The 13594-nt window shown below is 39.7% G+C and overlaps 1 protein-coding gene and 1 long non-coding RNA gene across 2 annotated transcripts; one reads left to right on the forward strand and one right to left on the reverse strand.

The window, feature by feature from the left end:
- Window positions 1–2549: 2549 nt before the first annotated feature.
- Window positions 2550–4745, reverse strand: LOC106956442 (uncharacterized). Its single transcript, XR_001426772.1, has 2 exons — window positions 4580–4745; window positions 2550–2712 (listed from the first exon to the last, which is right to left on the reverse strand). It is a non-coding gene; the product is annotated as an uncharacterized LOC106956442 (long non-coding RNA).
- A 6132-nt stretch (window positions 4746–10877) lies between these two features.
- On the forward strand, window positions 10878–12754 carry LOC106956447 (prothymosin alpha-A). Its single transcript, XM_015047288.1, has 5 exons — window positions 10878–11067; window positions 11698–11778; window positions 12158–12221; window positions 12401–12474; window positions 12568–12754. The coding sequence occupies exons 1-5, from the start codon at window positions 11017–11019 to the stop codon at window positions 12637–12639; spliced, it is 342 nt and encodes a 113-aa protein (XP_014902774.1). The 5' UTR covers window positions 10878–11016; the 3' UTR covers window positions 12640–12754.
- Window positions 12755–13594: the final 840 nt, after the last annotated feature.

The following is a 13594-nucleotide window of genomic DNA, read 5'->3' on the forward strand; positions in this document are numbered from 1 at the left end:
AGAGCAAAGATAGCATTCACTGCAGAGAGCAGCTTCCTATATAACATAAAGCACAGGATGGGCAGCTTATTTTAAGCAGCATATTTTCAGTACCACTTTTGTGAAACAATTAACAAAGCGAGGTGCTATTTTTATCTCTTAAAGGTCACTCTGATCCCATCATCATTCTTTTTTTTTTTTTTTTCATCCGTGTCAGCTGTGCAAGGATTCGAGGAAGAGGAATCACTTGACAAAAGTGTTGTGAAGAAGGCAGAGACATATCTGGGTCAGAGTGTTTTATTTTCCTGAGACGTCTCCTCTCGGTTAAAGGTTATTTCCAGGTACATTTTGACAGCAGCGTTAATTCAGGAAGTGAATATGCCTCTCGCTTACGGCTTGCCTTTGCGCAGGGTAAAACTGTGTGGCTATGAAAACAGATGATCAGATATGAAAGGGTTCTGTGGCGGTGAAGCAGTTGGGTGGTGGGTGATGAGATGGAGGAGGCTGCTTTCTTTGAAATCCAACTCTCACTTAGCCTCCCCACCACTCACCCCGTCTCTCCCTCCCAAAAAATTTCTCTGTGCACACGGCTCTCTGCATTGCCATAGTAACCTTCCTTTTAATCACAACAGAAACCTCATTTCCTGCTCCTGACAAAGAGACCTCATTGCCTGTAGAGTCTGCTTACAACAGCCATTTTTTTTTTCTTTAAAAGCCCTCCTCCTTCTTCTACAGGCTGAACCTATGGGCAGCCTCCCCTTTTTACCATTCATGTCCTTATAAGCACATACTCTCCCTTTTAATATTCTCTTTCTTTCTGGGAGAATCAAAAAAAAAATTTTGTCATAATTGGCCTTTTTTTTTATTTATTCATGTGAAGTTTGGATGCAAAACTACACACTTTTGCATAATTTTCAGGGGATTTCACAAAGCAGTTTATCACTTTGAAGTCAAAGGAAAATGCAGAATAAGAAAAACACAAAATACTACCAGGTATGTTTGGTCTAGTTTTTAGAGCAAATATTTTAGTACACTTAAAATAAGACAAGACAAGTAACGTTTCAGCAAGATATAGGAGCTTGTTTTTAGTGTTGAATATTAATATTTAAGAAGTACCGTTTCTACTGGCACGTTATTTCACTTATACCAAGACATTTTCCATGTTGCAAGGGAACTAGTACTTTATCATCAATACTAAGGAATTGTGTGTAAAAAAGCTTCCTTGCGCAAAAGTTACTTGTAAGTTAGTTTTTTCTTATTTGAAGTGTGCTAAAATGTTTACACCAGGAACTAGACCAAAAATACTTGGTAAGATTTTGTATTTTTGCGGTGGAAGAATCTGGACAGGACAGATAGTTGTGCACAAATCTGGTTGCTAACGAAACGTGGCAAGAAGATTGCCATTTGAAAAAAAAAAAAACTAAGTAAGAAGTTGTTTGTTATTTGCAAGACATTTAGGAGACTCAGGAAACGTGTGGAAAACAAAGAAGATAAAATGAAACTTTGTTCCATTTGTACAGATTACATAAAGGACACTGTGAACATGTGAAACAAGGTGAGATTAACTTCAAATTTAACTTCCTGGTCTAAACGCCAAGCCCTTTGTGTAGCAAAAAAGCTAACGCCATATGTGAAACATGGTGGTGGCATAATCATACTGTGGAATGCTTTTTATTCACAAAAACAGGCAAGACAGAAGCAAAATCCAGACCAATCCTGGAGGGGATGTAGTAATGGTAGAGCTTAATTTTCTGGCAGAAAGATCCTAAGCATACAGCCAGAAGTCTTAGAATAACCCATTCAAAGTCTAAACCAATATCTAACTGAGAATCTGTGGCAACAGTTCACCGTTGCTGCTCAGAGAGCGTCTCCATTAATACTTTTGCAATCCTCACTGATTCCAGTGATCTTATCTCCAGGAACACCTACACGACCAACTGTGCAAGATGCAACATGCAAACGCATGCCGAGCTTCCACAAACTGATAGCTTCACTCCCTTCAATGGACCACAGCGTCATCCTCTACTTTCAGCTTCCCAGCAGTTCTGCTCGGTCTGATTTAAACTTTTAGAGCAACTTGCATTCAAGCATATATCAGTAAGCTGTTTAAGTTCTTCTATGTACGACCAGCAGGGTTATCTACTTCCTGCCTCAGGCTTTGTTCTGCTTTGGGGGAATGAACAACAGCATGTCAAGTCGTAAAATGGCTTGTTCCCATTTATCTCTGACAAAACTCTTATCAGGACCCAGAAAAGCTCCCCTTGTCCTCAGTCTCTGCTCAGTCCTCCTCCTCATATCAGCCTGTCTCCCTGTCCTGTTTGTTTATTTTGGATCATTGCCAGGTATTTCCCCACTCAGAGAGCCTGAACTCACATTTTGCTCCCTCCCATTAAAGTAGGCCACACCTCCCCCCAGCAGAGTCACTCGCACTCCCCATCTTCTCTCCCTCCCACGAAGGTTGCTAAGCAATCACCCACCATGAGAGCTGGTGCGTTTGGTAGCCATTTAAATCCTTTAATATATTTTCAAACGCTGCTGTGAAAGCAAGGGCGTTTCCTTCATCTTTCTTGGATCAGTCCATCTCTGGATTAAAGGATTCACACTGCCACACATTTTACATTCAGACTTCAGAGACAAAAGGCGGTTCTGGACATTTATAGTCCGGGTCCATCTTTAGGTAGTTCCACTTTGGACCACAGGGTGGCAGCACTGGCCGTTTCTCCGCCACACAGCCTGCAAGACATTTTCACTGCTGTTGCTAAGCAATCCTTACTATCATGCATTACCTGTGAAACAGTTTTCTGTATTTTTACAGATGTCCCTGACACCATCTTGTTTTTGTCATCACCATTTTGAAAAATGCCCCAGTTTCCATTAGGCAAGCTAAACAGAATTATGCAGAATCTGCTTTTTATGCAAAAATAGAAAAAAAGCCTCTTCGGGTTCATTGCGAATGATTGTGAGTGAGTCCTGCATGTTTCTGTTGGGTGGGTGATTGAAATGCGGTCTGTGGTGGTTAAATATTAGCCATGTGCTGTTTCAGTTGGCTCCATCTCATCATGCAGGAGGCAGGAAATGTGCTCTTGAGTGATTAGGCCTGCAGCCTCTCTGCTTCCACTTTACAAGCAGTTAGAGGGATCTGTGTGCTCTTTGATTTGATACGCCGCTCAGCGTCTTGTTCCGAGATGTTACACTGACCATTTTCCTGTTTTAGGCTTCATCCCTGCTGATCTCTTGCTATTTATTTTAATCACCCAACTGTTTCGTCCTTTTCACTTTCCGAATCCCTGCCCCCCTCCTCAGGTCCCCGCGTGTGCGAGTCCCTCATCTGAGCTTTGGTTGCTGTGCAGATGGCTCTTTGTTGGTTCTTTACAATAGGTCTAAGGTCAGAGTGCCTCCTACCATCCACTCACTTAGACTTCTTCACTCCAGCTGACTCGTGGCTTTATTGTAAAGCTCATTTAAGCAGATATACTGTAGACTGTCATCACTGCGCGTGTGAAAAACGGTTGAGTTTCTGCACTGGATGAGGAGGAAGTTGTCAAACCGCAGATGTAGTGAAAAGATAGCCCGGTCATCTCAAGCTGTGAACCTGTTTCAGTTTCTAGTTTTTCAAGTGTGAGCTACTTTTCAAGTTGTTTATTGTCCTTTTTTTTCTTTTTTCTTTTTTAAAAAAAGCTTGTTTTAATGTGTCAGCGGCAGCGAAGCTTTTTTTTTTTTTTTACAGCGTCTCTGAAGGCGAACAGACTCAGGAAAATCAGCCAGATCAACCGGAGAAATAGAAATGCAAATCTGCCATCTGCCATCTGCTCTGCGATCCCAAACCACCCCTTCTTCATCATTCGGCATCTAATGTAACATTTACACTTTGCTCAACCTCTGAGATTTATTCAAAGGGCAGCGTGTGGCTTGGTTGTTTAAAATGACAGGCAGGGATCCAGTGTGGCAGATTCAACTGAAAAGCATCCATTTTGTCATTCAAATCAAGAAAACAAAAACAAAAAGCATGATAATCTTTGAAAGGTTCTGCCATATGTAGTAATGTCCGCAGAAGCATGTAGCCTTAGCGCCAGCCTGCATTTAGTCTTTGAGGGATTAAGAGTTTTCGCATGTGCTAAGTAAAAACTTCTGGGCACCAGGAGGCTGAGACTCTTGGAGGCAGCTTGCAGCAGGAGAGAGCAGGTAGAGTGAAGGAAAGGCGGGAAACCAGAAGGAGGAGGAGCACTTCTTGCAAAGCTGTAGGAATTACTGGAAATTTCCACTTTCCTCTGGCAAGACAGTTACATGGGTGGAGCTAAGAGGTGAAATAAATAAGGTAGCAGAGCTCAAGTTTAGCTCAAGTCGTGTGCTCTCGAAGGAAACCAACCTAGTTACTGCTCACACCCTCAGCCTCTAACGCAGGGGGGGCAGGGATCCATTAAATATCCATATCCTTATGCTTGTTCTCATGAAATAAAATATCCAATCTATTGTTTTGTTTTTTTTCTTGAGGTTAAATTTGTGCAGATGTATTTGGAGATGCTCGTGGGCAGAACCTTTGTCATGAGTTAAGCGCTAACCTCATGTGTTTGCTGTTAGAAGTCTTGATGTTGCTTCATACCTGAATACCTCAGGCGAACCTTTTCCCATCGGCTTCTTCTGGCAACTCCACACCCCTCAGCAAGCTGGGAAATGTAGTCCCTAAGGCGCAAACTACAGCTTCTCTTTGTTCAATCAGATGTTATAATAAAGCTCATGAAGCAACATTTCACCTTGTGTACTCGCATCCTGTCTACATCTAAAAGAAAAAAAGGAGTCAGTTGTTTAGTAACTATACTAAACAACTGATACCAAATAGCCCTCCATAAGAGAGTGTGCAGAGATCAAGAGGCAGCTATATTCTGATGTTTCCTCAGACCAGAGTAAAAGAACCCTGCAGGGAAATGTCAAAACCAAAGAGGACGAAAGAGGACCCAGAGACAAAATGTCTGAATCTTTCAGCAATAATGTAAACAAACTGCACTGTTTGTTTACAACATGGTATTTGCATGCACAAATACCGTGTTATATTTTATCTTTCAAATAGCTAAAACCAAAATATGGTAAAAACATTTATTGTAGTGAATAAAAATGTTAGATCACTGTGATATTTAGTTGAAAGTGCATCATTCCATTAACAACAGAAATTAAAGTCGATTCTGCGAATTATATGCAAATGTGCAATTTAACCAGTATCCACTAGGAATTTAAAAAAGCAATGAAATTTGCTAGTTTTGTATGCAGTTACAGGGCCTGATGCTATTAACATAGCAAGCTAATAGCATCTCTCTCAACACGTTTAAGACAAAATAATGTGCAGTAATACGTTTTTTTTCCACTTAAGACAAACCAGTGCAATATATTTTTATTGCATTTTTCTACTTTTCATACTACTAATGTAACTTAAAAATATAGAAAGTCTGCGGTACAACTAATTATATGTTAGTGCTGCTATTGCAATGTGCCAAATGTGCAGCAGTCATATTTGAATTTGAGGTTGATGTTTACCTTGAAGCCAAAACCTGATGTAAGAATAACGTCACACCCAATGTATTTGTGCTCCAGTTTAAAGTAGGAAAATTATTGGGATTAGCCAACTGTAGTGCTTAGCAACCAGAATCATTACCGTTAACAACTTAAGTGGATTAACCACATATTTCTCTGCATTGTATTCATTCAGACACAGCAGAAACATTTTCACTAAAATATTCTTAACGTATGCAACAAATCTGATATAGAAACAATCAGAAATGCAAATAAACAATTTGCTTCTGATGTTTTCACCACGTTTTTCTTTCATTAAGTCATGCTGGATTTTGAGGTTGGCTATGAGCTGAGATTTATGTTCTAGTTGCAAGTAATCACAGAAAACTGATAGGACATGCTAGTATTCCTTGACCAGAGTACTATTGTTACTAATATACATTAGCTACGAATTTTCATGTGTTGTAAGTTTAAAACTCTAGAAACAAGTTTGCATACAGATGTTATGTCGTACTTTGTATTTGTCTACTATATTAATGAGAAACAATCAGTTGTGTGCAACAGTCGCTAAAAATGAAATGTAGATGTTGTGCTTCCTTTTGTTTTTGAGGATTGTCGCACCAAGCCAAACTTATGTTCCAGCAGCAAGTTGGAAAACCAGTGGGATTCTTAAAAGTGTTGCGCTTAGTGGCTTAGCTAACCATTGTTAACGACACTATCTAATAATTATGCATTTCTCAGCAGGTTGTATATTCAAAAACCAAGATTTTTATCTGCAGGAGTAGCATTGAATTTTGAAAATGGAGGTGATAATTAGTCGTTCTCACTCTGAACTCTTCCTTCAGAAGGTGTTTTCAGGTTTTCTTTTTTTAAAGCTGAAAATGTTGATGTCTGAGTACAATTGCGTTGCACCATAAAGCCTGACTTTCAGACTGGAATATTCATCTTAAGGAGGCATTGTAGTTGACTTTTTTGACTCGGAACTTGGAAAATGTGACGTCCAGGAACACATAAGATCATAGGAGGAGTAACATCCCTGCAGGTTCTATTGGTCGATACGGCGCACGTAAAGGTCTCTGCTTGCAGTATGTTTCCTTCGTCATCGGTGAAGGGTTTTCTTAATTTTGCCCATTACAGACGAGCACCGTCACAAACTTTCCTCTTTACTGTATGCATGACTTAAAGTGCCCCATTGTGAAGTTAATATTATGTTGCATGAGCCAACGAAAGGCAACCAGACCTCGCAGGACACTGCTGTTCAAAACAAAAGAGCTCAGTGTGCCCCTACTAGTTCCTCCAATTATCGGGACCCCTCCCCCGCTTAGTTCTGACCTTTGCTCTTTGTTGGGCCCCATTTTGCTCTTCCCCTGAACGCTGACATTCCACGAGTGAGGTCAGGTCTTTGTGCCCAAGAAAATTAAGGTGAAATTAACCTGCTTGTACTTCACATCTTTTCTCCTAAAGTCCCTGAACCCAGCAGGTAGGAGCCCTGTGCACTAAAAAAGTTTTTCCTTGGTTGGCTTCAAGTGACTGCTACTGCACAATATTCCATTTTTTTTTTAAAAAACAGAAGTCACTGGGAACACAATGGGGCTTTTCTTTAAATGACTTTTACTTTCTGTGCTCTTACAGCTTTCAGTAGCTTAAATAAAGTTTTTTTTTATTCCTGGGAGTGGAAAGTGTGGTAAACAGAGTGGCTGGCAGAAAGAGAGGGAGGGAGTGAAACTTACCACATCACATCTCTTTTCCACCTTTTTTACCCTGACATTTGCTGCTTCTCCTACCTGCTGAATGAACGAGGATCTCACACGTTTGTGTTTGTTGGATTTTAGGTAGTCAAATGAAGCATAAAAAAAATAGACAGGAAATGATCTCACAAACAACCTCCTTCTCTTTGATTGCTCTTATTTTCCATTTGCAGAGAAAGTGACTAATGCTCTCTGCTAAGCCTGCTGCACTGTTCCACCAACGGGTTTCCAGCAGGGACTGCTGTTCTTGTGATTTCTGTGGTGTTTCAACTTTCTGGAGCAAGTGATACTTGCGCATGTTGTTGCTCATGAACATTTTTATTTGTCGTTTCAGGTGGACAGGTTTTTGAGGCTGAGATGATAATTCATCACTGTCTTTTTCCGTATTTAATGTGACACTTAGCTTTTACAAGTCAACCGAAAGCCGAAAGAAAAAATATAACACTTTTAAAAATAGGTAACATTTGTTCAGGCTACCTTGAAGAGATTTTCCAAATATATTCGTTTGTGAATGTCTGTGGTCCACGTTCCTTTTCAGGTGACCTCGGAGGTTTACTTTTAGACTTCAACTCTCTGTTTCCAAAATGTTACTTTTTTTCTTTCTTTCTACCAAAGTCATTCCTTTGTGGCTCACTTTGAAGCTGATAAACAAAATCCCACAAATATCTGAAGGTCTGGTTTACCTGTTTATGATTTCCTCTTTCTTGACTATTTTTGTCTGATGAAATTATCCCCAAAGCATCATGCTGCTACCTCCTTGTTTCAATGTGAGCAAAGTGTTCATTCTGAAAGTGAAAAGTTCTGTTTTTTCTGTTAACTATGGCCCAAAATGTCCGGTTGAATCTATTCAGAAAACATTCTCCTTTAAGGTTCTGGGAGGTGATAGGATGTTTTTTTATTCCAAAGAAAATGCTTCTGTTTTCCCACCTTCCTACATCCAGAAACATGGAGAATGCAGCAGATTACTGCCACACACAACCACGACTAGTAAAAAAAAAAAATCCAGCTTCTTCAGTGCTACTTTCCATCTTGTATGTTCATTAACTTTAGAAAAACACCCAGTGTTGTAGCTGTGCTCTTGTATTTTTCCCAAATAGTTTTCATTGTTCATTGGTGCGTGTCAATACGTGATTGTCTAAAATTATTTTTAGTCTTCCCCTGCCTGATACTTTTGTACAATGAGATTATTTTTGCACTTCATGCAACCACATCACCAACCATGGCTTCAGCTAAATTATGCAAATGTCAGCAAGATCCTGTTAACACAGCTGAACTTCAAGTAAAACATTTAATATGTGCACATTTTTACAACCAGGTCATTGCAGGTTTTTATTCCTTACTTTACCCTATAATAAGTTTGTTTTTCAGTTGAACTACAAATGGATGTTAGTCATGTTAGAGTGGAAATGTTTTGGAAAATATTTGCCATGCTTTGATTTTTAAAGAGGTGTGGTTACACTGAGAGAGCAACAATATATTTGAATTAAAATATATTAATTGTGTCACCACGGTTCAACAACCAGAGGAACATATTCAGCATGAAATGCCAACATAAAGAAGAAGATAAACTGTTGAAAAAACAGCTTTTGCTCTGAACCCAACCCTTTGATCTCTACGGGTAATTACACTCCTCGTAATTATATTCCAACTGAATGTGGGGTGAATGACAGCACAAGGCCTGGAGGCTTCTTCGGAGTCTGTAAGACCTTAACATTTCCAACATAACGAGATTAAAGCTGAAACAGAGAGCATTTGATTTCTCAAAGCTTTAAAAGTGGAGAGCCAAAAGAAATGGAAAATAGTATCAACGTAGCCAGCTTGAATGTGCTCAGGCAAGTCCGGGACGTTTTTAGGATCGCTTAAAACAAAAAGTTAAACTGTGTCATAGGTGGAGTGCTCTAAATGTTTTAGACGAAGAACCAGAATGGGTGGAGAATAAATTGTTGCAATGATGACTGAGTGGTAAAAGTTACTTAGTCGAAAATGACAGGCGGTTAAGTGGAACAGTAACAGGAGTGGCAAATGTTCAAGGTGAAATAATTTTGCTGAAGATGATAAAGGGAACTGAAAAACGCTGTCTGTCTAGTGCATCAATATCATCAGATGCAACTCTCGTTTTCTCAAGTTACAACCACAGACTTCAGTTTATTTTTCATTAAATAACATTCAATAAGTAGAGCATTACTGTTAAGTGAGAGAAAGATGATCTTTGGATTTCACCAATTTTTTTAACCAATAAATTCTGTAAAGTGTAGCGCGCATGTGCACTCACTTTGTTGCCTTATTAGAGAAAAGCATTCCCACAACATGATGCTGCCAACGCCATGTTTAACAGTGGGGATTGTGTGTTCACAGAGCCAGTGTTTGTTGTCAAAGGATTTTTGTGTGAAAGCCTAAAGGTTTACTTGTTCTGAAAACAACATATTCTCCCACATCTTTGCCAAGTTCTTTACATGCCTTAAACAGAGCTTATTGTGGCTTCTTTCAACAATGGCTCTCTTGTTTTATGGCGTGGACAGCCAATAGGTGTCATGTCAACAGATTTCCCTACCTGAGCAGTAAATCTTTGAAGCTTCTCAAAAGGAAACCAATAATCACCTAGCCTGTCATTTAAAATGGATCCCCATTTCTTGGCAGTTTTGCAGTCATGTGATACTCTTGGTGGATCAAACCTTCACGTTTGTGTTGATTTACCACATGAAATTCTTAGAGCGTGTTTAGATTTGTGGCTGAATTACTATGCAATAGTCCTTAGTGCAAAATCTTCTTGCCAAATAAACATACTTGCTTTTTGCCCGCTTTCAAATCAGTGGAAAACTACACAACATTGAAAGATGAAGTAAGGACTGTCCCTAGTAAGCTCACAAATAGGATTGTTCATTAATTATTTCAGCTTCTATTTTATTAAAAAAAAAGATCTTACTGATATTCATTGTTATCCAAGTGACATTTATACAGCAACATGCTTTAACAGTTTCTAAATACAGATAACAGCAATTTATTGCCCAAGTTAATGGACTAAGGGGATGCTAAATAATGTAACACTTTTTTTTAGAAACGGATGTTTATCTCCCAGGTTGTGCAGAAATTGTGTTGCCCACTAATTTGCAGCGTAGTAAATTAAAGATATAGGAATTGTGCTAATTACTTTGGCAGGAGCAATAGTCAGGTTTTGCAAAGAGTATAAGCACACTTAATCTGGTGCACATTTGAAGAGTTAAATATGGAAAGGAGGAGTGGCCGCCTGCTATTTTGTGTGTAATTTGACACCTTATTTCTGCAGAACAGACCGCTTAGACAAAAGATGTTGCCTCTGGCCATGTGGTAGGGATACTTGTAACAATCTATTCACTTAAAACAAACAGGTAAAAGATCATTTGAGTGTCATAACTTTAATAACTGTTGACTCCAGTCTTTTGTTCGCATTTAAACTGGAAAACACTAATCATTTTTATATGTTTAGTTAAAGAATATACAACAGCGCTTTAAAAAGAATTGGCCAATCAGTGACATGATATTCGGAAGGCGGACCTCATAGTTGTGATCGACATGAAACTCAACCAATCGCTGACCGCAGCGGTCGACTTCAACCAATCAGGTGGCAGATCGAGCTGTAGCGTCCAACGAGAGTGGATTTTCAACGAGCCCGAGAGAAAAGCGGAGAAGGGAAGACATCATTTCTCTCTCAGTGTCTTTGGGGCTAAGCACTCGACGGCAACAAGACCGAGGAAAAAAAATCTTTCTCAACAGGATTATATTTATATAAAATAAATCACAAAAACTAGCCATGGCCGATACAGCTGTTGATACAACCGCCACCACAGAGGTTACAGCCAAGGTGCGTCTTATTCAGTTTCAATCTCTTCGAAGTGTCGTGTATATAAAAAAAGATTTAGCTAACTTTTTTTTAAGCTCGTAACAGTTTTACTGAATCAGACTGGACAGGTTGTATAAAACGTGAGTGCTAAAATTACTTGATTTAACTCGAGGAACTACTTAACGAAATGTGCATTTCCTAAATTACTGCCTTAAAATAAAAAAATTTCGACGTCGTTCTTTGATGGAGGTAATTTCTTGTCGATGTTCTGTTATGAAAACCTGTTGTGTGTTTAAGATTTAAATTTTTTAAAAAAATGCGCAAATGTGGTCCGCTTCGAGGAGACAAAGCGGCTGAAACGGTGCAGCTGGTGAAGCGGAGCTGCTGTGGGCGGGAAGCCGAAGCGCGTTCACATTGCGCGGCATGGGGACCGAAACGCTTTCTTTTCTAAACAGTTATCCACCGTGCGCCATCTGTATGCTTCAAACTGTTTTTTTTTTGTTTTGTTTTTTTTTTATATATATATATATATAATCTTATTTTATAGTTGTGGTTGTCGAAAGAAGATTGTGTTCGGACGAGAAAGAAGATTGTGTTTGAGCGAGTGTACTTTACGTGAGTGAGCGCTGACTCGGTGCTTTTATTTTGTAGGAGCTGAAAGAGAAGAAAGAAGCAGAAACAGCGGAGGAGGAGAAGTCGACCGAGAGCGGGGACGCACCTGCCAATGGCACCGTGAGTCTGAGACACAAACCCCGCCGCATGGCCTTTTGTCTTAGCGCCCTTCGTCGTGCAGGTGTCGCTGCTCGCCCGGCTCCCCCTCCTGCTCAGCTGCTCCCTCCGCTCCAGGCTTTGTTTGGGTTGTGAAATGGCACAGATGTTACAGCTAGCAACCCCTTTTTTTTTTTTAAGACGTCTCCGTTGGCCTCTCTAGCCTGTGGTTTCTCACAGCTTGGTAGTTAATCCTCTGGGGAGGTAACAAGACCTCCACTCACTTCCCCTTGTTTTTTTGTTTTTAAGTGACCCCCAAAGGAGATTGCATTTGCTAGGTTGGGATCTGTTTTAATTCCATTTTTAAACAAGTTAAAATTGTTTTATTTATTTATTTTTGCAGAATGGTGCTGAGCACAGTGACAAAAAGGAAGAAACTACAGAGGAGGAGCAGAAGAATGGAGCTGGTATGTTGCACTTTTAAAAAATAAGTAAATAAATCAGATTTTAAATGCTTACATGTTTCCTCTGATCTCTTTTGCCCTTGATGCATGAATTTCGATTAGGTGTTCACCCCGAGCAAGCGCTTACCTGGATATAGGTCGTAAAGGGTGTAATTTATGATGTGACACCCCTGTCTTTGCAGAAGATGCGGAGGCGGCGCCCCCTGCTGAGGAAACCGATGCACAGCCGGTGAAGCGTGCAGCCGAAGAGGAGGAGGTGAGTTGACATGAGGCTGAATTGTAATTGCTCTGAGTAATATGGTGATTTGATTATCTCCTAAATCTGTTTTTTTTTTTTTTTTCCTTTTAGGACAAAGCTGAGACAAAAAAGCAAAAGACAGAGGAGAATGGCGACTCAAAAGAAGCAGACGTGGAGGCCTAAGTCTTTACCCTGCTACTTGTTTGCAGCACTGTCCTACCAGTCTGGTCAACATTGCTTCATAGAGCTTGTGCTTTCTATGTTTTCGATAGAGATTTTCCTTTCGGTTGCTCCCATATTTTCACATTGCACTGGAGTCTTTGAGATGTAGTGGCCCTGCATACTTCTTTTTTATGAAATGTTATTTATTGGTCTTGAAAATGAGCTTTTTTTTCTACTTGTTCAAAGTCGGGCCACGCCATAAGATCAGTTTTTTTTTCATTTCCTGACGTTTCACATCAGTCTATGTTAGAAGCACAATCTCTATGCAAGTGTTGACCAGGTGATTCATACATACAGGCAGCTGCTCACCCTCAAGGCTCATGTTGACCTCTCAGATACACTTAAAAGGACCAAAGATAAGTTTTAAGCAGGGGATAATAGACAGTTGTTGGCATTATTAGTCGAGGTGTCAATTTTTGTGTTAAGCTGCTACTTAATTCCTGCCTGCCCTGTTAACATAACAGATGGTGCAAATGAGTAAAGGGGCTGTCTCTTACACCTCTGCTGATTGTGTAACCATTTTCTTTCCTGTGGAGGCAGGAGTTTGCAATGTTAATTAACCCCTCTTAAATCTTAAGGCTTTGGTCATTTGTTCTGTATGCATTCCACGCAAGTTTGTACCATTTATACTTTTTTTTTCTTGCATTTTCAACGAGTTTTATGTTATGGTTGAGTAGCCCACTTCTGTGTAGACCGCCTTTTTCATAACCAGAATGGCATTTGGTTACTTCAGCCACTGCTTTGTATATTCTGATTAAGAAATAAATTTGTCTTTTTATTTGTGTGTCTGTCCTATTTCTATGCTAACAGATCAGTTTTCTGAAATTGATTTTTTTTTCTGTAACTGGTGATGTCATTTGACCCACTTTTTTTTTTCTTTAACATGGAAAATGGCTGGCAGGAAGCGGCAGGGATA

This window comes from Poecilia latipinna, unplaced genomic scaffold, assembly GCF_001443285.1.
Source record: "Poecilia latipinna isolate Pla-1442-1.1 unplaced genomic scaffold, P_latipinna-1.0 Scaffold818, whole genome shotgun sequence".
In the NCBI taxonomy this organism is placed as follows: Eukaryota; Metazoa; Chordata; class Actinopteri; order Cyprinodontiformes; family Poeciliidae; genus Poecilia; species Poecilia latipinna.

Coding starts and splice junctions, on each gene's coding strand:
- LOC106956447 (XM_015047288.1), top strand. CDS start 11,017: ATGGCCGATACAGCTGTTGATACAACCGCCACCACAGAGGTTACAGCC. Junction 12,222..12,400: donor GGAGCAGAAGAATGGAGCTG/GTATGTTGCACT, acceptor CTGTCTTTGCAG/AAGATGCGGAGGCGGCGCCC. Junction 12,475..12,567: donor GTGCAGCCGAAGAGGAGGAG/GTGAGTTGACAT, acceptor TTTTCCTTTTAG/GACAAAGCTGAGACAAAAAA.